General features: G+C 37.4%; 1 protein-coding gene across 1 annotated transcript; it reads left to right on the top strand.

Annotated features, from left to right (window-relative positions):
• The first annotated feature begins 11227 nt into the window (after positions 1-11227).
• LOC131768948 (vacuole membrane protein 1) lies at positions 11228-24453 on the top strand. The gene is made up of 14 exons (XM_059084649.2): positions 11228-11518; positions 11639-11703; positions 13367-13428; positions 15757-15955; positions 16222-16312; positions 17252-17362; positions 18111-18190; positions 19056-19140; positions 19764-19815; positions 20677-20840; positions 21409-21525; positions 22101-22162; positions 22822-22927; positions 24160-24453. Exons 1-14 carry the CDS (start codon positions 11363-11365, stop codon positions 24310-24312), a joined length of 1503 nt encoding a protein of 500 aa, XP_058940632.1. The 5' UTR covers positions 11228-11362; the 3' UTR covers positions 24313-24453.
• The last annotated feature ends 230 nt before the right edge of the window (positions 24454-24683 follow it).

Below are 24683 nucleotides of genomic sequence, written 5' to 3'. Positions count from 1 at the left end.
ATAATTAAGAAAGTCACAACTTACCATCAAATTCAAAGTCACGCCAAAGACCTTCCAGTTGTCGTTCCTAAGGCTCCCGTCGTAAGACGACAGATCTTTTCAAGTTATATATTTTATACAAGTTCAGGTCATAAATTTTTCAAGTCATCGCTTATGGTTTCATTACGTAAAAACAACTAAACACATTTTCGTACGTAGAATATTGCGAAATTCTGCTCTTTCACAATATTTTTTTTCTATTTTGACCCACCTTCAAGTTTGTCTGAGCTTCAGGAAGCGTTGGGAGAAAGAGAATTGAAGTGCTCACTGCATTCAACAATATCACTTTAACGATGGTACTAATCGTACAGTTTAGTAAAAAATCAACTTCTATGGGAAATGAACTGTATACACGGGAAACAATAAATGTTCTTGATTTGATTACAAAACAGCTAAACTTCTATTATGATTTAAATTGCACTCAATCCTCTGAATTTTTTTATTCATTTTATGACTGTTTAAACACTTTGTTTGTTCTCACACTCCACGAAAGCAATTGCTCAACAATCCTGCAAAAGGTCAAGGCAAAGAAAACGTGCCCACGTATCAATCTTTTCACTTGTAGTCAGGTAAAGTTTAAAAATAATTGTTTAAAACATCAACGTACGCCGGACTACACATGCGTGGTGATCTAGATTTGACTTTCTCTGTGGTCAAGCGATGCCTTTTATCACGTGATTGGCCATAATAGAGTTCGAAACAGATCTTTGTATTAAAATTGACACCAAAGAATACGAGTGCCAGAGGATCATAAATAATATTTCCCTGTATGCTACCTAACGTCTGCAGTCTCGTCTCCTGGCGTTTGTGTATGCAAGTATACTTATGTGCGCTAAATACGCAAATTTCTTTGTCGGGTTTGCATTAATATTGTTGTATCTTGTCGAAAGTTCGAACTTGTAAGACTTCAGAGCTAGCTCCTTTGTTCTTTTATAATCGCGCATTGTTATCACTGGGGCTCATAAAAATATCCGTGTTTTTTCAGACATGGAAATTATCTGTAGACAGTCACGATTGATTTGTCAGGCTTTTTATGGTGGTTTCAGCCGCTCTAAATCCAAAAAGTATACGAATCTTAATGAGATTAGCCGCGGGCGCCTTATTTTCCTTGCGCAATGGTTTTTAACTCAGTTGTTAACTTATGCGCATTACATTTGGGTTATTTTCTGAAGGTTTTTCATCTTTTTTTTGCGCGTAAAGTTCATCCTGTTGAGGGTTGAAAGTGATAAGACTTCTAACCCAGGTTCTATTTTATATCACGATCGCGCCTTGCTCTCGTGAGAGCTCGTGAGAATATTCATATCTTTTTTTTTTTAGACATGAGAATTAACTATAGGCAGTCAGGATTAATACAATTTGTCAGGCTATTTATAATTGTACCAGCTGCTCTGAATCCAAAAATAGTAAGAGTCCTAGCGACATTTGTCGTGGGCGCGCAATTACCTTTGCGCAATAGTTGTTAACTAAATCAAGCAATGTTCACGGAGTAAATAAATAATGTATATTTTCCTTGTTCAAAGAAATATTCAGTGCCTCAATGAAAAAAAAATCAAGTTTTCTTTCAATTATTTTTCAGATTTTGATAATCAAGTTTGGACTCGATAGTATTGTGATTGCAAGCGACGAGTTTCCACGCGCAATCCGCACGCAATCTAAGAGACTTATACTTTGCTTAGGCTTAGCTTTGCTTTGTCAACAATTCTCGACTTAAAGTTATTCGTTTGAAATGGGAAAAAAATTACTCATCTGGAAAAAAATGATGGATTGACGAAAAAAAAATTGTAACTAAGTGACACATTTTCGTTCGCCTTCACGTTCACTTCGTTAATGAGAATCCGTTGTGCTAATTGAAGCAGTTCCAAGATAAACACTTTACATGTTATATCGAATGTTTTTTTAATAGACAATGAACGAGGTATCGATTGTATTTACATAGGTCGCCGGAGAGGTGGGTGTGTCTGTCTTAGGGTTCTTTGCTCTCCAATAATAATTGGTTCCTGCATTTTCTCAGTGTTTAACTTGTTATTCTTGATCCGAGAAATGGAGATAATATTCTGTATAATAAGTACAACAGGCTGTCAACTTCTTTATGAAGATTAAACTGACTGCGTTACGGATTGCACCTCCTTGAATAGAAATCTTCAGCTTTTCAACGTCTTCATTTACAACCGGTGTTAATCTGTCGATCCATCAAAGTGTGTAAAGAACAGAAAATTAAAGTTGCACACGAGGCGCAGCTGAGAGTGTCACTGATTTTCCTACCACATTTTGACGCCTTCTGTGATCTATTACTGAACAGACCCACGGTAAGATGGAATCTGTTTGTTTTTATCTAAGATAAACAAAAGCAAAATATTGGTAATAGTGGCGTCATCTACGCGTCTGTCCTACAATAGATCATAAGTAAATACTAATCAAACTGCGTCGGTATAATAAAGCTCATAATATGAAATTGGTTGATTTGCTACAGCATAAGCTTTTGGTTTTTGCATGTTGTGTTAATACAAGTATCCGAAATTCCAACTGTTAAAGGTCATGATCACCCACCATGTTAAGCCTAGGTGCTTTCGGTGAAAACAATAAAAAAATATGTTTGAATAATGGGAAAAAGACTTCACCCTTACCTTAGATTTCACCCAGATGAAATAGCTCTTTTATTTATAAAAGCCTCGGGTTGGTCCTCGGCAGGCTTACCTAAATAAACTTTTTGGTGTATACTACTGTGTTATTTGTTGTGTAGTGGAGACAAAATTAGCTCTTTCTTTTATCCTTCTAAAAGTATATGTGCGTCCTTCTTTCTTTCATTCAGAGGTCTCTTATAATAGTTCAGTCCAGCATCAATCCTCAACTAAGCAAATTATACACAGTGAGCTCGCCGTCACTTGTTATAACTTATGTTAGCCAACGTATAAAGCACCCTTTAACTGATCAACTCAGTGTCTACTATTTTTCAAGGGTGTACTCTGCCGACGTTAGCAAAAGCAATGACTAAGTTTCGCATCTGTTTAGCCTTGACGCGTTAGATTCATTCAGTAAGAGGGAACTCTTTTTCTACAAGGTATCAATATTATGTTATAAAACAAATGGTAAACACCACACTGTACACTATTTAGTTATCGATACACGTGGGATGTTTGCTAGGCACCCGAGAAGCTAGAGTCACTCGCGGCTATCGCCTTGAGCGACGTTTTCGCTTCTTTTGTGCATAATAAATTTAAACCTTCCGCGTGCATCCACAACTTAATAGTGTACGCTGTGGTTTTTACCATTCGTTAAACATAGAACAACGAAGGAAACAGCCGTCTGCAACACATCACCACATAAAATGGACGAAAATGATGATAATTCGGTAATGAGTATTCATCCGACAGGTATTCTCATAACGTGGGCTTCCTGGGGAAAAGTCCAAGTTTAAAATTACCCTGCAGTCGTCGTATATCTTCCCTTGCAGTGTCTGATTATCAGGCTCCGACGATTTAAAAAATTGCAAGGCCGTTGGGGACGAGAATAAGGAATTTACGGCCCTCTGAAACAAACAAAGCGCAATCTTGTGTCCTTTCTCGATGGTCGAGGCCTTTATGGAAATACTTTTTTTAAGGAAGCTCGACTTGCATGGTCACAGGCATGGCAAACGGTGTCACGACCAACACGCTCGAGCCGCGTAGAAATGTTCGCAAAAACGTTAAATACGCTATCGCTCCATTTCTATTTTACAAGGCCACTGCAGCCTCTTGTTTGCTATCCTTTCTACCTCAACCAATTATCTTTTTAATTGTAGATACTATGCCGTATCACATAGAGAGATTGACCGTACGTACTCCGTGCACCATCTTAAGAAAAAGAGACGTGAATTTGCGTAATGGAAAAGAAAAGAGTTTATTAAGAATGTGTCAACTGTTTATGGCTCTCGCAAAATTTGGTGATCGCTGCTCAAGAAAAGATAGCGCAGGCACACAAGAACACAGAATTTTGTCCATGTGACTTTAGTGCTAGAACGAAAGTCACTTCCTATATGCTACAGCAACAGCATTCGTGAAGTTCGAACGCTCGTTTCATCATTGCACCGTGAATTTTATAGCTTGTCAGTTGCCTCACGACTTTGACACAGCATCCCTGAATTATCTGCTTCACACAGTGGTTAATTCTGTTAAGCTACAAAGCCTATATTCCTTTTAAACGAGAATCTTTTTTTTTCCTCGATCTGAACGCAGATGCTCGTTTTCATCCCTAAAATAATCTGCTTTATCGGGGTACTCGATAACTGCTTCACACCTATTGTCTTTCAGTATCGAAAAGATTTGATTTTTAGTGAAAGTATATCTCTACTTCGACAAGTGGGAAAAAAAATCAGTAAAACTGATGTAGAGGTTCAGGCACGATCTTTATAGCATGTTCAGTGATTTTGCAAGGAACACCGCTAACTTACATTATACACTTAATGTATAGTCCCGAGGGAAACAGTCAGTTTTGTTTTCCCAGGAGTCCTGATATTTCCCGAGACGAAGTCGAGGGAAACATCAGGACTCTAGGGAACACAAAACTAACTAGTTTCCCGAGGAACCATACATAAAGTGTTTTTTTTTATATATTTAGACTTTCCCTTTAACAATCATATTCGTATTCGACGCGCGTATTCGACGCGCATATTCGACGCGCGTATTCGACGCGCGTATTCGGCGCGCGTATGCGGTGCGCGTATTCGGCGCGTGTATTCGGCGCGCGTATTCGGCACGCGTGCAACAACTGCGCAATTGTATCCCGGTCGGGATACATTTGAATTTGATCAGGACAAGTGATCAAGAATCAACCGATCACAGTGCTCGTTTTGTTGAGTGAAAGTCTAGATATGTAATAATATACCATGTAGTAACATCACACAGCTTAACTAAATGAGCTGTCCTTGAAGCGATACATTTCAAACCTGAAGCATGCACGGTGGCAACTTGAATTTGCTTGACATCAAATATAATCTGTGATTCTTTTTTCCATTTGTTACTCTGAGTGCGTTTCATAAATTTAGATCAGCATATTTTCTAACAACACCTAACTCAATAATCTACACCGTTTCAAATTGGAGCAAATTTGCAAGATTTGTTAATTGGATTTCTCAAATTTTTCATGAGACCAGTCTAACTGAGAGCGATTTAACTGAGTCTTTTAGAGGCAGTCATCGTTCAGTCTACCACACTTGAAGGTTTAACAGCCAGTGCCTTGTTTTACCTTCGGTTGAGCTTATGCCGTGAGGGAAGTTTAAAATAAACCTAGTTTTCATCTTAATTATGGCAACAGCTTTTTCAACCGTGTTATGTCGCATCGAGTTTAAAGACTGAAAAACATGTCCTAAGCGATATTCTACCTGAACACCTAATTGTTGCACTGCGCGTAAAATTGCAAGAAAATAAAAATGCGGCTTTTTTCCTCTCCGTTCGTGAGGTACAAAACTCTTAATATTGTTACGAGATACTCCATTTTCGCGGGCCACGTTTTTGCACATTTTTACACGTGGGAATATTCAATTCCCCCCTCAATTCTGAAGTAAGTAAGCCTTTTGCAATATATTCTCCACAAACACCTCTGTACTGTATTTTCGATGATTGATGAATATAGCAGAAATTTTGATGACCAATCAGAATTCATGTCTCGAGTGATTGCTGCAGAATTAAATTAGTTCAGAGTTAAAACGTCTTATGACCTTGTCATGTTGAGGTCAAGAAATCGTCGGCACTTTTCCATTGTCCCTTTTTTAAGACTAAGATTTTGCTCCCTCTCTTTTTTTTTTCTAATGTCGTTGACCGTTTGGGCCTTTTTATACTTTTTTGAAAAAAGAGTTACTTTAAATATTACTTGACGACCATGTGGAACATGTTACTCAAGGTAACTAGCTCATGAGTCTTAGTTTGTTGCACATCTTGATATGCTAACCAATTCAAAAGAGAAATTCTGGCTCACCTGTTCTTGATTTTCTACAGAAGAAACCGAGAATGACAATTTTTTTTCCACACTGTCGTTGACAATTAGAAGTCCTTGTCACTCAGGGTCATAAGACCTAGCCAGCTGATCCAGCTTTGATCAGAAAAGGCGGTTGCGAAATACATGTGGGCTTTTATGGCGAGCATAAGTCAAGTTGGTTTATGACTTCCTCCATAAATGACACAAATTTGTGTCAGTGTATCAATGAATTGGGAGTAAGAACACAAAGACCCTATCGGTAGCAATAGTATATGCATATTCAGTAAATTTACTTAGTAACTGATTTTGCATCAGATGTTCGGATGAAATCGTTACAGACATATCAGTGAGAAAAGTCGCTTTTCGGCGGACGAATTTTACTAGCACAGGGCCTATCCAAACAACTAATGCAGGAAGAAATACAGTAGATGGATTACCCACCTGCTTCTATGACTAAACGGATCTTCTTTGCTACTTTGTTACTAAGTAACGGCTTCAGTGAAAAAACCTCTCGCTCATGTCACGCCTGTCAAAATTGCTGTGCAGTTTTGTCCGAATATCGCTTAAATCAAAACCTTATTTGCATTGCTATTTTCATCATCGTATCTCTGCACTGTAAGCGTAGGCAGTGAAGACGGGGGAGAAAAGAAAATTAACGCAAACTATTTCCAACACTTCCACTAATTGCATGTTTGAGTTGGAAGAATATGCTATCTTGGACTTCCACTCGCAAAGCTTTCGCCTAGTTTAGACCCGACATTGAAGGTCAAGGAAAGAAAATACAAACAACAAAAAATAAAGGAGAAAGTTAATAATTATAAAGTTTAAAAGGATTTACCATGTCATGATTGGAATTAAAAAAAAAAAAAAAGAAAAAAAGAAAAATGAATACCGTGAGTAGATGTATTCTGTGGTGGAGAATTAGCGACGAGGTTGTGAACACTTAAAAAAGACTGATCCAGACGATTCCGACGGATTGTATAATATGATCTGGAATGATATGTACTTTTTGACAAAGAGGGAGGGCCGCAAGGGAGAATATTTGGAACGAGCGTAGCGAAGTTAGTGCTTCATGATCGAGCGCCAAATATTTTCCCGTCGTGGCGCCACCAAACTAAATTAAAAACCATTTTATCATATGACCGTCGTTCTCTCTTTTTTGTGCCTGTCTCTCTTTAGCTCGCGGAACCGTGCAGATTTTCGAGGCCCTGCTCACGCTATCGTGTACCACCCTGATACGGGGATTTTTGTCTCATAGTTTTCAATAAAAGCTCTCAAGAGGCTTACAGGTCATAAGATAATAGGGGTAAAGCTTGATGCACAGTCGCCTGTATCTCCTTGATCATGCGAATTTTTTAAGGCGATGCTGGAAGCCAGGCTTAACGCAAACTCAGTTCTTTGTAGACAATCGTTGTTTTCCTTATCGTACAAGTTACAGGTCGTTTGGCTTCGGGCCCGTTCCTTGAAAGTTCTAGTAACTTTACGGGCCTGAAGCCATATTTAATTTTGGAACAAAATTTAAGGAAATTTAAGGAATGATGGCGTGGGCGTATGCGCCAAAACATTTTTTTTTTTTTTTGGTTTCCTGACATTTAACGTTCGAATTAACGAATAACAATTTCTCGATCTCGAATAAAATAATGGCAGCCGAAAATCAGCTATTCTGGCGCATAAAGTTTTAGATAAAAGTTCACCCTTTCCGGCTCCAGGCAATAGTGATAAGACATGGTATACATCATCGTGAATTAATTAAATCAAGTTGTTTAAAAATTGTGAATGATGACACTGAATTTGAATCTTTTCTCATACTGTATGGTCTCCCAATTATCACGAATCAAAACGCTTTATGGAAAATTTACGTAAGCATCATAAGGGGCAACACACATCGATTATGAAAGAGTATGAGTATCACGTGGCCTTGGATAAGTGAGAGATGCCATATGTTTTGATGTGTTCTCAAGTTAATGACTGTAGTTGTACAATCAATAATGACACTGACATGTCCGTTTGCTAAGTTACCTTATGGCCTACGCTGCAATGCATTTAATTTCCGGTTTACCAGTCCAAATAAGACGCACGTGCACAACTAGTGAAAGAAATGTGTGTTTGCACTATGCCAGTGGGACCGCGGAGAGACCCACGTGCGAGTTACTGAAAACGCGACTTTTCTTAAGTTTCACCTCTTCCTTTGCTTACTTCTCTTTTGGTCTGTAAATGAATCGAACAGAAAAAATGCGAGTATCTTTTTTTTTTTAGATACGAATTTTTTTTTCTCCATAATTGAGTTTAATGGCGTGTCTATAACAAAGTTGAACGGCGGAAACAAAGACTGTTTTAACTTACTTCCCCTATAATCTTTAAATAATCCGCAAAGAAAAATAGCAGACTGAAAGAGTCTTGTTCATAACAAGAGAGTGTTCTCTTGTTCATTGCTAGAGCAAGTGTTTTCCTCTTAACGCAAAAACGGCTGAAACCGCCGAAAGTGACTTTGAAATTTACTACCAACGTTATACTAAACCTCTCCATTATCAGTCGCGCAAATGGCCTGAAAGGCAGGAGGCATTCATAAAACGTGGTTTTACCTAGCAAGAGCTTCAATTTCACTTTGATCATGAACATATTTAATATACAGATATCTGTGAGCTTAGCACCACGTGGTGTATAAGAGTATGCTCAATTATCTCCACTCTCTAGAGTTCAGTGTTCTCTAAGGAGTAAGGAGCTTTCGCTCTTTCCTAAACAGCAGTAGGTTAGAATATGTTTCAACTGAGTGCCTTAGAGCCAAAAAAAAAAGCCCGTGAGTAATCACAATGGCCAGTCAAAACAGAGGAAAATATCACTGGAGCCAATAGGAACTCAAAGTTCATACACATTGGTCCGAACCTAAAGCGCGAGAAAACGCTGGTGACCAAGCCGCGATTGGTTTGATTCTCGTATCTGATTGATCGAGAGGGTGGCACGAATTTTTCTAGACCAGTTAAAGACCGTCATGCAGTTAGATTAAAACAATCCCGGATTACTTTCGCCATTAAATTGAAAACTGCTCTATCAAGCTTAGTGTGAGAGTAACCCAGCAGTTGGAAACAGGAAACCCACGCTGAGGGCTTCGGACGCGTGGTGCTAGCTGAACACACGATATACATGTGGCAATCGAGCGGACTTGAGAACAAGTAGGAGTAAGGTTTCAAATTTCAAATCGTGGGAAAATTTTTGACAGCGAAAGAAAAAAAACATTTTGAATGTGGGGTTACTAGTTTCTTATCCAGTGTTGCCAGGTATTTATTTATACCAGATGCGAAAAAGTCAATACGAGATGAAAATGATGGCTAAAAAAAACGACATTTTGTGGATTCAGTGTTCAAAGAATCAACTGATACAATACTGATGTTTCCCACGCTAAACTCGAGGCAGTGCATTCGTTATCAATATTTTTTTTTATTAGAATTCCTCTACGGCGTGGTTAATGAGTGATTCAAAGATGAATGGTCAGTTTTAAACGACCCGTGAACTCTTTGTAAACGTGCTGCTTTGCGCGTGACCGAGATCATTATTTTTTCCTAAATTCAACGTAAGGAAAAGAAAGTGCATTTGTGGGTTGGCATGTCCCTTTTCTTTGGCGAGGGAAGCTTGTTTTTCTTTGTCAAGGGAAAATTGGTTTTCTACTGGTGGTCGGAAACTAGATTAGTTGGCCGGAAACCCCGTAAATTTAATAATTTTGGCAAATTTGATGTACCGGATAATGCAATATGGAATCTCATTTTTTTAATCATAGGGTCAGAGTTTGAAATGCTCTTTTTTTCTCTCTCTCTGTTGTCCTTTTGATGATTAACGCATAATAAATTTTATCAATTGACTGCTTCGAATGTTGTTCGCTGTCTTTTACTGTACCAAGCTTAGTTGTTTGGTATAGTCCCTGAACCTCACAGAACGGAGCTCCAATTTTTTGTTATAATGATATTTCTCAGAATCTCTTCACCATTCTGTATTTTCAACTGTACTTTTGCCCATCGTAGAAAAGTGAGATTGGATCTTAAAAGATTTATTGTCAAAGGATTTTTCAAGATGACTCATATATGGTCATATATGTCTTCCATCTAAAATGATGTGAAGAGCAAGGTGTCCCTACAACCTCGTTCCCAGGGCTTCTCCCTTGAGAGTTGGGATGCCCCAATTTTCGAGGGAAAAGCCCTGGGACGAGTTGGTGTCATTTCTCTTTTCGGATTATTTCGTATTCTGTGGTAACAGGCACCACTCTTACCCCAGCATGTTGCACTTCACCTAATTCATCATGTTCTCCATTAAAAGTTTGCAGCTTTCTGCTCTTGGCTTTAAGTAGTCATCTGCGGACCTCAGAGGAATGAATCTCTTCTGATTTGATAGAGACAAGAAATCTGACATAATATTATTCACAATCATAATATGATGTTTCTGATTTAGCTAAACGATTCTATATACTTTCTTCGAATTGCCGCCAAATTTAACACATACCAGATACTATACTGTACTATACTATATTGGCAAGAGAGAGAAATGGCCGAATTAAAGTTTCTTCAACTATTTAAAAAATTTTCTTTTAATTATCAAACTATTTATCTATTATCTATTAAGATGGTTGTCCGATGGGTCGTTCAGTTTACGTGGCCCAAAAAAGAAGCAGCAGTGAATTACAGGTATGGTTCCTTTTTATGTTCCATCGTTTTTATTGCCAGCCGTGTAAGCCAATTGGTAAGTTCACGAGTGTCTCAAGTTGTGTCGCAAACTCCCTGAAGAGATTTACTTCAACTTCTTCTCTCATTTTCAGCACAGTAAATGGAAAAATTGAATAGATAAAATGATTAGGAGGAGGTAGAATGTAGAATACAGCTCCAAATAATTCATTCAGCTGATCCTTTAGGAGGGGAAAGTCGCCAATAACTCACGGAAAGATGCAATCGAATGGGGCTTCCTTCCAATGCTAAGCGTCGCGGAAAAGGAATTTCCGTCCATACTAACGGTTGCCGGGGGGGGAGGGAAGGGGGGGGGGAACTGGAGAAAAACCCGAATATATGAAAGATTCAGACGTGAAACTGGCAGAAAAATTATTAATTAATAATTCCAGTAATTCCGAGACTGAGTCATTGTAGAAACCGAATGTTGAGTAGTTAGGAAGGGTCTTTTTACTTCTCAGTCAGCGGTATGAGATTGAGCGAAGGTGACAATTATTGTTTCCAGCGGTTGTTCCCATTTGAAACACAGCAGCCATTTTCGAGCGCTTTTCCTTTGTTCGTTGGACTCTTTTGACACCTTGGATTTCCGCAATTTTTACAGATACCTAGGAGATCTGTCGTCGCTTATCCACAGCAAGGACTTTGCCCTTAATATTTCCGCGCGATCTATGGCCGAGCGTAGGCGAAGTGCCCGACAGCTGGCACGAATCGCGGCGAAAGATCCCGAGATCAGTCCGTCAATATTGAACTCGTGGACTGTTGTGAAATTGCGCCAAGAATTAAAAAGAAGAGGGTATCCTACAACAGGCTTGAAAGCAGAATTGGTAATTTTCTGTTGAACCTGAATTACATATGTTTATATGCTGTTCTTTAATAAGCTTCGCGTTTCCGCGTTAGCTTTATTTAAATATTTATCATTTATTTCGTTTCCGCTGTACTCATAGATTGCACGATTAGAGAGTTTAGATGTAATACCCCTAAACGAAATGTCCGAAGAATCTACCAATTGGTAAGTAGATTCCCTTTTTTACCGTCTTTAAGGCTATTTTTTGATTGTAATCATATATTTTACACTTATAGCTATGATAGAAAGACATACATCGAAAGAAATAGTTAGAGGTGTAATTCTCATGGTTGTCTTGCAATCATACGTCCTCACTGTGTCTGCATACGTGTTCAAATCCAACGCACTGGTATTATTAGTTTATCCGGGAAAATACCCATATTTGTGTGAATTAAAGAATTCTCTTTTTCTTTGCTGGCAGTGATTTGTCAATTCATTATTTACTGTTTTAGTCGCAAGTGTGGCATATTTCGTATTTTAAACCTTAGAGAACTGGAAGTTAACAAATTCATTTTCCGACGAAAGTTAGTCGTGACATCCACGTGTTTGATTAGCTGTACAGTGTTTGTGATATGTTGTTCTGGGGTTCATTGCAAAGAAAATTAGTTGAAGAAAGATTGTCTGATATCTTTGATGTGTATGATTTCCTCCGCTGCAATTGAAAGTCTCAGTTTCAGTGTTATTAGAATTTATCATATTTCCTTTCTATTCAGTTTTTTGCTCATATATTTTTTCTATCCATGATGTGTGATGATGTCATTCAGTTTTCTTTGCCAATTTTTTACTGATTTGCAATTCATGATGTGTCAATTGTTTGAAATGTAGAGAATAATTTTGTCATTTCTAAGTTCTTTTCATTATTTAGCTGACTTTTCAAGTCAAATTGACAATTTTTAATGTCTGAAGGAATAAATTAACATTAGCTTTTGAGAAAGTATATTTGCATGAACTACTTTAAAATCACTTTTTATATTTATTGAAATCAGGCAATGTTTATAAACAATTTATTTGACCTGTAGATTCCTCCAATGACCAGACATTTCCATCGCTGGGGGGAGTTGAAATGTTTCTGTATCAACTTGGCAAACTCATTTCATCACTGAGTTAGTCTCTTAGCTCTGGTAGTTCTCTTTGCCCTGTTATGTGTTGTCCTATCCACTCTCCTCTTGCCTTGGTTCTCAGGCAATGAATTCAATTTGCCTCTAGCTGTTTTTTACTTCTGAAGTATTCAGTTCTTTTTCATTTGTAAACCAAGTTGCTCTTTGATATGATAACTATGATGTAACACAAGGATCTGAGATCTCTGTCATCACTTTGAACATACTGGTACTTACTTACTGGTTGTTACTTCCAGAGTAGGGGGCTTTAATTTTCAGAGGTTGATTGAAAAAAATTAACATTGTTCTTAGGATATAAATACTTTCAGAGGTGTTTCATTTTATGAGGTCTTCTGTGTATTTTAATGTTAGGATTTACCCAATATTCTCTTAGAGTACAACTAACAATAACTGTCACAAAGAGAAATACACAATCATTACCAATCAAAAGTTTTCTGCTCAAGGTCGCTCAGTATCGACTCATTTTATAATTTACATATGTCAATGATTTTGTGATCCAGAAAGTTAACTCCCAAACACAGCATGAGTGCAGAAATGTTTAATACATTGTGATATTATTGTCTGTAGGATCAAAAGTTGTATGTCTTCTTTTCATGTGTACTGTTTTATTGTATATTCACTTGTCCACAATTTATCAGTTAGTTTTCTCCCACAGTGATCCACCTTTGACTGCCATTTGTTTGTTTATCTATTAATATTTTTGTTTTCAGTAAGCAACAAACCTCCTCTGCCAATACTGGAGGAGCAAGGCATAGGGAAAAAATGAATCAAGGTAAGAAGAGTGATCTTAAAACACAGAATCAAATACATCATTATTAAAAGAAACTATGAGAAAGTTCTATCAGACTGAGTATAAACCTCTTACCTTTATTGTTTATAAATAAACTCTCCATACTGTTTGTCAAATGTTTCCTTTATTTTTATGTCTGAGAGTTTGGTGGTAAATCAGACAGTATTCCCTTAGTTTTTCATTACCTCTTATCACCCAATCAGTGGGGTCCTGATAAGGTAAATTCCGACAAGCAACATGACTCTGACAAAGCCACATGACTCTGGGACAAAGAGAACTGTGAAATCAACCACTACATTGGCTTTCTAAAAGTTGGACAATGATTTGCAGCACATTCAGGTAGAAGAAATTGTATTTTACAAACAAGTTAAACTTTCCATGAGTATTTCCTCTCTGTATTCCCATGTCACACTTTGCAAGGCTATTAATTAAGTTTGTTTGATAATAAAAAATTATCCTAAAATAAAATGATTCTGGAACAGAATTATGAGGACACATTTACATTGAACAGTCTATCAGTGACTTTGGGCAACATTGTGGCAGCAACATGAAACCTTCCAAAACTGCAACATGAAAAGCTAGCTTTTAAGGTTTGAAACTCAGACAGGAGACGTATAGGCTCCTCCCCCCCGCCTAACAGGGCTTCATTAATCAGAAGACAGAAATGTTTGCCAGAGTCAATTATCAAGCTTGGCAGCAAGTTGATTTTCAAGACCTAGATGATATTGAAATAATGAATTATTGAATTGTATGTTCATTTGATCTCTGTGCTGGACTAATTAGAAAGTGAGAATTTCCAGCAGATGGATTTGTGAGGTCTCAAAATATAATCCTGTTGTTGATGTGGTAAATCAGATCACTCTTGACCATACACTTTAGGCAGGAAATGCCTCTAGTTGAATAATTATGGGGAACTACATTTAGTTGTCAGTCAAGAATAGCTGAGCTTGACAAAGACATTCAAATCTAGTAAAGGATAATAGTTATATAAGTTAACAGTGGATACCTCAACTTTCAGTCAAAAGGAATGGTCCAGACAAAGAGCACTCTCCCAATATTAGTTAGGGTGAATTCAATTTTTCATGCCCTCTTGGGTAGTGTATACCTGAGGGTTACTTTTAATCTCTTCTATACTCTCCTGGGTAGTGTATACTTATGGGTTACTTTTAATCTCTTCTATACCTTCTTGGGTAGTGTATACCTGAGGGTTATTTTTAATCTCTTGCATACCCTCTTGGGTAGTGTATACCTGAGGGTTACTTTTAATCTCTTCAATACCCTCCTGGTTAGTGTATACCTGAGGGTTACTTTTAATCTCTCCAATACCCTCTTGGGTAGTGTATACCTGAGGATTTTTTCTAAGCTCTTCTCTACCCTCCTTGGGTAGTGTTACCGAGGGTTACTTTAATCTCTTCTATATCTTGCTCACAATACCTGAGGATATATTAATCTCTTTTAGAGAAACATGAAGACCAGGTTCTACCCTGTTATAGTTGATTTTGGCAAGAGTGTTGTCTCTGGGAGCTAAAAATTTTAATCTCTCATACTTAGGTAGTTACACTGAGTTCATTTCTAAGCTCTGTAGACCTTCATACATGGCCAGCGATGTGTATTCTGTAGACAATCAACATAAGTGTGGACTTTTTCAAAATGACTTGTATAAAGAAGGGTTTGTTAGAGTTAGCCTTAAGTAGGCCTAGCCTTCAATCACGGCAGTGAAATCAGCTTTACTGGTACAGCTTTTTAGGCTATTCTTGAGTTTCTTCTTTTGATGTGTTTTAAATTGTTCCTGATATATGCATTGTTTCTATACAGAAAATAAGCTTAGTGTACAGCCGCTTGAGTTATTTCGAATTAGACCCATTAAGTTTGTTTGAGGCATTTCTCTGGACTCGTGTTTCTGGACAATGAGCAAACAAAGTAGAGTTGTATCTGGAAAATGATTAGAAATGTAGTTATCAGAAGTTGCGGTTTTTTCCTTTTTGGTCAAGGGGAGCTTTATTAACTTTTTCATAGCAATTATCACATGTCCTGGAATGTTCAGCGAACACCTCATGCCACCAAGAGAATCAAACCTTGGCTTTAATACAATATCAAGCAGACAAGTAACGAGCATCAATAGAATTATCAATTAGGGCATTATTACTTGAGCGTAAAATTCTCCAAACTATATGTAACATCTCAGAATTTTACAGCAGACAATAAGAAGGATTACTAATGAGATCTTGAGAGAAGAGTGTAAATAACAGCCAGCACAGCTCCTATACAAGTTAACATTTGTAAGTGCTTCACATAGAATCTTTTCCACAGAAAATGACACCATGGTAATTAATCAAACAGTGCCAGTCAATGGAGTGAGTGCTGGTGTCCTGTCAGAAGATGAGATACGAGCACAGAAAAAAATAGATCAGAAAAGAAGACAAGGGATTGTACTTTGGCGTCAGCCCTTTTTAACTTTGACTTACTTCTGCTTTGAGATGGGGATTCTTTTACATGATTATAAGGAAAGGTAACTGGTAAAATTTTCATTTTATTGATTATTAATTTTTTCTGTTCTAGGAAATATTTTCTTATTTAGTCCTTTGTCTGTTAACAGTTGGTTCCACAAAATAACTTCGTAGATTGAATGTCAGAAATTTTGATAGAGTATTGCATTAAACTGTAAGTTAGTAGTTTTATGTAGGCTTTCATGCAAGTGACATATTTTATTAGTGAATCAAATGAATTAGTATGTATGATATTAGAGTGTTTTTTTTTTATTTTGTTAATTTACAGGGTATTAAAACACAAAAAAACAGTTTCATCAATAGTCCTGATATCAATTTTAATGACTCTGGTATATAATTTGGAGGGCTCCCATCAAGAGGTAATACATTGACCTTTTTTTCTTAACCTGTGTGGGGTGTTAACCCTTCAACTCCCAAGATATGATTGTCAATTCTCCCCTCTAGCTGCTACAAATATCCTTGTAAATTAGTGATAAGAATTTGGTGTAAGATCAAGATAACAGCTGCTACCTGATAAGTTTGAATATTCTCATTACCTGTTTACTGTATGATGTAAGGATATTAGAGGGAGAAGTTTCGTGTTTATCACTTCTGGGAGTTAAAGGGTTAAAGTACATTTAGAAATTAGAGTGATTTTCAATTGAGTTTGAAGTAATCTGGGATTTCTCCAGGTTCACTTTACTTGGTTCTGTAATTGGTCCAGAAAAGAAGTGCAATGATGAGATTATCTAACATAAACAGTGGTATTTGACAAGATTATTTAAAGGGAAATTTTTGTTTTTATTGAATAGTATGTGTGTCTCAGCTCTAACTTGTACAGTGTAGTAGTGAACCCTTACACTCAGGAGACAGACTGACCAATGAACAGGACATGTTTGTTGAGTAATGTAAGGCCATGACACTCTGGAGCACAAGGTCTGTGTGACAAACTGCCATGTATTTGCTCCTTCCAAAATACATTACTGTGACTCACCCAGTTTTAGTTATTTTGGGGCTCCTTGTTTCAGTGGCATAAATCTGTTGTATTTGTAAGGGCAGATTTTCATCCAAATTCTCCACTCATAAAATTGTCACATGTAGCCGCTTGGTCAAAGGGTGAATAGTGCTATCCACACTGGATAGATCTCTATCCAGTGGGTATAGTGCATTACATTTTGTTGACACTTATCCACTGGATAGCGATTTATTTCTGGATAGCGCTGTCTTCCCTTTTGAGCAACTGGGCCATGGGGTTTTTAGAGGTACAACCAATTTAAAAGAGGCTGTAAGGTGACATGATCCACTCCTTTTTTATGCAGAGCTTAGGTCAGTTGAAATCAGTGTTGCTGTGGTGGGCATATTGGGTTGGTCTTGGCATTCTTTCCTCTGTTGGCCTTGGCACTGGACTGCATACATTCCTTCTGTACTTGGTAAGCAAGCATAAAGTTGATTTACTTGATATACAAACTTTGTGTGGCAAGTGCTGCTTGTGCATTTTTGGATTAACCTTTCATCAAAAAGACAACACTCTAACAAAGTTCTAACACTTGAAATGCCAGCTTTAAAACCTTTCAAGGGTGGCCAATTTACTCATTTCATAAAATTAATTACCTTGTTGTATATCCACCAGTGCGGCACCACAGTTTCTTAACCCCTTACACCCTATGATCAGTATTCATGTTCTCCATACTGTTCTCTATACATTTCTTTAGGTGCTGACATGGAGAATTTGTTTAGCAATCAAAAGCTTCTTTTGTTGTTGATCATAACGTTTATTCTTGTAACCTTTATATTGGATTCAGGGGTGATATTTTTTTTAGGAGAAATTAGATGCTTATCACTCTTAGGGGTCAAAGGTTAATTCATTTATGGATTTCTTGTATACTTGTTTTCCTTTCCTCTTTTCCCGAAGATTTGAATTTATGAACTTCAAATTATGTTAATCAGTTCTAACATATATTTGTAGGATGCCTTTCCCTGGATTTTTTTTTTATTTGTTTACAATGATTGTGTCCTAGATGCAAAGTAGAATTTTAACTTCTTGCCTTGGCCTTTGACATTGGTCTTTAATTTGCATAGGGATGATTTTTGTTTGAATCATACCCAGTTCACATTGTGAAATCACAAAATTTAACTTCCTTCTCATGTAATTTGTATTCCTTTTATTTTTTCTAAAAGGGACCTCACATTGCATCAGTTACTCTGGCTGCCTGGGAATGTGGCTCTTTAGACTTTCCTGAACCACCGTACCCTGATGAGTAAGTCATTTTAATACTGTAGTTATTTGGTTATAAGGTGCACCGTTTTTTTCAAGAAATTCTTAATTTCTACTAAAAATTACTGCCAAAGTTTGGGTGCTTCTTTTAGGCAAATATTTTCCCAAAAAAGTTTTTTTTTATCACAGTTACTGGTACGATTTCAAGCAAATAAAAGGACACACAGTGTTGGTCATTGACTTTTATAAATATGGTCTCTGCGGTACGTTAATTCTTGTTTAATCAAGGCTTTTGTTTGTGCACGTGGTTGCATGTGCGACAATTCTGCTTTTGTTAATTAACAGTAAACTAAAATCAATACGCGACTTTTTCGCTTTTTTGTAAGTTTATGAAAGAATTTACAATAAACTTGACTGATCTTTACTCCCCAAACAACAGTGCGCCTTATAACCAAGTATTTTAGCGATATTTTCAGTTTGAAAACATGCAATAATGAAGTTGCCGAATTGGGGGTGTGTCTTATAGCCGAGTGCACCTTATAACCGAATAACTATGTCTTTTTGTTCAGTTGAGTGGTCTCCAAAACTGGCAGCTTGAATCTAAAACCAGTAAATTTTAGCAGCACCAAAATAGGCATCCACAGGAGTTGATAATCATCATAAAATTAATTCACTAGATTAGCCTGTTGTTGAGTCTGAAAGGCTGACATTTCAAATGTATGCCTTTCACTCTGATGGAGGCTAATGCTGGAAATGCCAGCTTTGCAAACTCCTGGCCCTTGTACATGTACCTATACAATCAAGTCTGAGTCACAGGAAGTGAGCATCTTTAGTACATCTGTATACTGGTGACTTCTTTTAACCTCGATTGATAGAGGTACTGACAACGATAATGACCTTGCTCTTAGAATTCAGTGTCCTGATGGCAATCACACATCCAATGTCAACATGTGGACCATTATGAGCAAAGTCAGGATAGAAGCTTTTATGTGGGTAAGCCAGTACCAAATATTCATCTGTTATTCCACTGCCTATTGCAATGAATAAAGGGGGGCAAGTTCCTTAAGAAACTGTGGTGCTGCGTTGGTGGGAGAGTATAACAGGGTAATTTCCTATCATCAACTGAGTTGATAACATCAAATTGACCACTGTAAGGAGTTTCGGTGCTGATGTTTCAAGCATTAGCCCTTCCTCAGAGCAAAACTCCTTAAGGTGGCCAATTTTAGGTTATCAACTCAGTTGATAATATGAAATTACCCTGTCTACATCAATGTCAAGTTGTTCTTGGACATTGTGTGGTTTCTATATGGTGCTTAAATTCAGGGAGTTTTTTAATCAAGTTGGATATCTTTCACTGCTTTTAAAATACATGTAGAGCTTTGGCCTGCTTACCCTTCAACCTCTAAGTGTGACTAGCATCTCATTTTGCCTTAGAATATTACAGTTATGAGAATAAGGGAAGCTGTGATTAGCAAGTAACAAAGTTCTTGATTGTTAAACAAATTCTCCTTGTCGGCACCCTTGAAAATGTATAGAGAACTGTTTGGAGAATACACATACTGATGTTAGGGTGTGAAGGGCTAAACTTGAAGTACCAATTATGTTAATTTTTTTAGGGTGCAGGAACTGCCATTGGAGAGCTACCCCCTTATTTTATGGCCAGGGCAGGTAACCAGTTATGTGTGACATGTCCTTGCTGTTTAATCAAAGGGAATTTCTGATTTTGTATTTTAAAAATCACAACTCTTAAAATTGCTAGAACTGAATTATTTTAATTTAAATGTTCAGTTCAGGGAAGGTTGTACAGAGTGTATATTAATGAACACATCCTTGACAGGTCAATAACATTCATGAATTTGTCACTAAGTCATGAAGAAGGGACTTGTATAGGTTGTGAGGGAATTTTCTCAATGCCCAATTAAATGGTATAGAGATGGAGTTAATAACATTTCAGACCAATCACATCTTGAAACTTGTGAACACTTAATTACCCAATAAAAACTATACTCAACAAGGATAGTGGAAAATTTACAACTTCATAACAAATGACCTGCTGTTATATTGCATTTTGTTTTTTTGCAAAAAAATATTAAGTTGTATAATCATAAATAGCCAAGCCCCAGTTGTTTGAAGGCCAATTAGCACTAAGCTAGGGTTAAATTTTAATCCAGGTTTTTTATATTTCTTTGTTCAAAAGCCTTTTAGGGAAAAATTTCCCTGTTCTTTTTAGAACATCCAATAACCAAATTGCAAGCAAAGAGATTTGAACTGAACTTTCTTTTGAAGCTTTTAGACCTGAAATCAAACTTCACACTAATCCTTGGTTATCTTAACTGAGCTTTGAACAACTTGGACAAGGTGGTGTTAGTGTAGAGGTATTGTGTGGCTGTGATGTATTGGGTGTGAAAATAACATCTGTCAGGTCTTTTTCCTTTGTTTTACACAGGCCAAACAATTTTTAGTTGCCTGCTTGGGTGAATACACCAACGGTGAAATTTCCTTTAACGAATTTCCTTCTGTTTTCTTCAGCACGTTTGTCAGGAGAAGATCCTGATGATGAGGAGCTGGAAGAGGTTGAGGAATTAGAGAGAATGACTTCTCTTGCCAACCAAAGCTTGTGGACTAGACTTAAGAAAATGGTTCTTGATTTAGTGGAGCGTGTAGGATTCTTTGGCATACTTGTGTGTGCCTCGGTTAGTAAAACCTGTTCTTCGTGGGTCATTCTTTTCCCTATCAATACACAGTTATTCCTTCCATTTGAACAGTCGAGCCACACAAACTATCGTCAGTTTTTTCTACTTTCATGAGACAATCTTCATTCAGTTGACACTTCCTCAGTTAGTTTATGGGGGTGCTTTAATCTACAGTCAACAAGAGAGCCAGGCTTTGTACCCAAGTGAGGCACAATATATTCTTTTGGCCCGATTATCATTGGAAATGGAGATTTACCGCTAATTTGCTACAAAATATTGTTACGCTTAGGGTGTTGTGCAGTTACGAGAGTAAGGAACACACTAGGTGTGAGGAAATTGTGTAACAAATCAAATAGCCATCTCGGATGCCAACCTGGTTCTCCGATTGGTCCATGCTTCTTTGTGTCTGGAATCTGGCTCTCTGATTGGCTATGGACCATAGCGCCCCTATATGCTACTCTTTCACATAAATCTTTCATGTCTCTTTTCAACCAGATCCTCAGGTAGAGTTTATGCATTCATACTCAGAGGTCATTAATAATCGCTTGGCTTTTCAATTTTTTGACAGGTTCCAAATCCTCTTTTTGACTTAGCTGGTATCACTTGTGGTCACTGCCTGGTACCATTCTGGACTTTTTTTGGGGCCACACTCATTGGCAAGGCCATAATAAAGATGCATCTTCAGGTAAGAATCGGGGCCTCTTCATCTTTGTGTCTGTGGTTGGACATCCGTTCAGAGAGGTCTGGTTTGAGACAGTCAAGTCAATGTATTTTCATTTGACTTTCACGGTGCCTCCCGACCCTCAGGAGTATAAATGGGTATTGGCGAATATTCAGGGAAGCCTGATGATATTCTGATGATATTCTGATGATATTCGGGGAGGGGGGTGGGGGGTAACCTTGCAATGGACTAGTATCCCATGGGGGGGGGGGGGAATTAGTGATACTCCTAGTCGCTTATGCTATGGAAATCAGGATGACCTCTGACTGGGTTGGCCACTTGGCACGGGTACAGACTTTTCCTTTCTTTCGTTGTGGTTGGTCTGTTCCGTTCTGAATTTAATAGAGAAGTGATTCTTGAGTCATTTCCAGGGGCACGTGATTTGAATTTGTTTTAATTTTTATTATTATTATTATTGTTACTATTGTTATTATTATTATTGTTGTTGTTATTATTATTATTATTATTATTATTGTTATTATTATTATTATTATTATTATTATTATTATTCTCAAGATGTATTGTAATTTATTTTTCAGAAAACGTTCGTTATCTTAGCATTTAGCAAAAATTATGTAGAGGCTGTTTTATCCTATGTTGGGTAAGTTTTCATCTGTTATTGCTGATTCTACCCCACAACAATGTTTTTTCCCCACATTGGGCAAATTTTAAACAAACCTGTACGGGTGTGATAAGTCTCGGTTCACTTTTAAATCATTTAAAGCGTACAGCTACAAGGTTAGACCAAGAGCAGTCCCTCGTTCTCGGCGAAGTCCATCGCGCGCGTCAAAACAAGTCAATGAAAAAAATAATGTTAACGAGCTCTCCGCGACGCGCTAACATTCTTAAGTTAACAGAGAGCTAACATTGTTAAGCTAACATTCTTAAGTATCATACTTTGAGTTTGGTAATGCAACATGAACGACTTAAAAGGTCGTTGTTGTCGCAATACAAAGCGTTTTAAAGATCACCAGTCGACCGTTTTCGATATTTTTATTAAACAGCTTCTACGTTACTATAAATGATTTGCAAACTTTTGTAAGTCTTCTTGAGACGAAATAAAAAAAAAACTAGACTCTTGAGGTGGAAAAATTGTTTTTAATTTTATTTGAGAGGAAAATGGCAGTGGGAATTCCTCTTAAAAAGCTTCACTTCATGTTCTTTTTCATCTTCTTGGAGTGTTTTTTCTTGTTGAGTTTTTTATTCTTTGTGAATTGGATATGTGACTTTGATGTGCATTTTTTTTATTCGCCTTTGCAGCGACATTCCAACTGTTGGCCCGTATATTCAGAAACCTTTTAAGATAGCACTTGAAAAACAAAAGGAAAAACTACATCGAAAACCTGGTCAAGCAGCTAGTACATCGGTAAGTCACTGAGTTTATACCACCACACGACAGAAAGTTGGTCTGACCACTTCCTGGCCGTCTTCATCTCGCAAACTTAATGTGTGATGGGTCGGGAGAAACGACAGAAGTAGTTCGCACGAGTCCAGGAAAACCTAGAAAGTCCTGGAATTTTATTCTGACATTTTCTTAGACTGGAAAGTCCTAGAAAAAGACTACAGGTCCTAGAAAAAGATTAAAGGTCTTGGAAAAGTCCCGAAAATTTGCTTAACTGAAGCAATTAAGTTTTCAGAATTGAAGTTATAAAAAATGTATGTAGACCGTAAGGAGGATTGGAAATGAAAGGGTTTTAGCTGAAATTTGGAGTCCTGGAAAAATCAATTTGAGTCTTGAAAAATTCCTTGAAATTTGTTTCTGAAGAAGGTTACGAACCCTGCAATCTCCGTTTCTACTTTCCTATCATACATGTCTCCCGCCACCGCTGTTCTGTGCTGCGCGCCTTTCGAAGACGTTCAATATAACAGTTTTAGAAATTTGGAAAAATCAACCGGGTGATACCATCGCGATTTAACAATAATGATAGTAATAATAATAACGATTTATTGACAGTATTTCTGTATGGTAGCTCTACACCCGTCATACTAACTAAAAACCAGCGACTTACATAATACATAATGCACTTGATGTTTTTCAAGAAACAATCACTATTTACATAGAGCACTTAAAAACTGTTAAAAACTACATAGTCCAATCAACAAATAGATTCCAAGTTGCCGTGCGTCTGTTCCGTCAAAATGTGGTAAGTACAAAAAAGTGGCACACGAGGCGCAGCCGAGTGTGTCACTGATGTTCTAACCACATTTTGACGTCCTCTGTGATCTGTTACTGAACAGACGCACGGCAACTTGGAACCTATTTGTTTTATATAATAAAGACTTTTAAAAAGTTTTAATGATGACGTCATCTATACGTCTGTCCTCCAATAGATCATAAGTTAGAACCAATCAGAATGCGTGCATAACTGAGCTTATTATATAAAATACTATAGATACCATGAATGACCATAACTAAGAAACCTTATCGAGATAACTTATGAGATTAAACGTATGTTTGCTCTGCTCCTAAGAATTGTACAACAATTATTTTTGAAAGTACTTTAGTCTGGACACCGCGTAACACAAAAATGACGGGACCAACCTTACAATTGCGTGAGGTGATTGATCTGACAAACTCGTCTCCTTTTTCTTCGGCAGGAACCAAATATTCTGGCTTGGATTTTTGAGAAGCTTGTTATCGCCATGATCGTGTATTTTTTGTTGTCAATCATCAATTCCATGGCCCAGGCTTACGCCAAACGCTTGGACGAGCGAAAGAGACAGTCGCAGAAACCAGCGAAGGGAGAGTGATTATTAAAACTCATCGACTGTTCAAGAATATGTTTACCACAAGCTTCTTTTCTAACCCCAATACGCAGACACTCCGAATATCTTACCTTGTGACTTGTTGTAGCGTGAAGACGATTGTTATTAAAAAAAGACTTAGAAAGACACGGTTATGTTGTGACTTTCTTTCTACACCCTGCCACGACTGTCGAATTACAACAGCCTTGCATCAGCGTCTTAACCCTTTAAACCCAAACAGCAGTATGCTTATTCTCCATACTGTTCTCTATATATTCCTTAAGGTTCTGAAAGGGAGAATTTGTTTACCAATCGAGAACTTCTTTCGTTGATGATCATTTCCTTTATTCTCATGACCTCAATGTTTGATTCAGACT

Source organism: Pocillopora verrucosa, chromosome 2, assembly GCF_036669915.1.
Source record: "Pocillopora verrucosa isolate sample1 chromosome 2, ASM3666991v2, whole genome shotgun sequence".
Taxonomy (NCBI): Eukaryota; Metazoa; Cnidaria; class Anthozoa; order Scleractinia; family Pocilloporidae; genus Pocillopora; species Pocillopora verrucosa.
The sequence above is the reverse complement of the archived record's forward strand: the minus strand, read 5'-3'. Positions and strand labels throughout refer to the sequence as shown.

What these genes read in the sequence shown, in the direction of transcription:
- LOC131768948 (XM_059084649.2), top strand. Translation starts at nt 11,363, where the DNA reads ATGGCCGAGCGTAGGCGAAGTGCCCGACAGCTGGCACGAATCGCGGCG. An exon ending in TAGGGAAAAAATGAATCAAG is followed by an intron (nt 13,429 to 15,756) that starts GTAAGAAGAGTG and finishes TCTTTTCCACAG; the next exon opens with AAAATGACACCATGGTAATT. An exon ending in TTACATGATTATAAGGAAAG is followed by an intron (nt 15,956 to 16,221) that starts GTAACTGGTAAA and finishes GTTAATTTACAG; the next exon opens with GGTATTAAAACACAAAAAAA.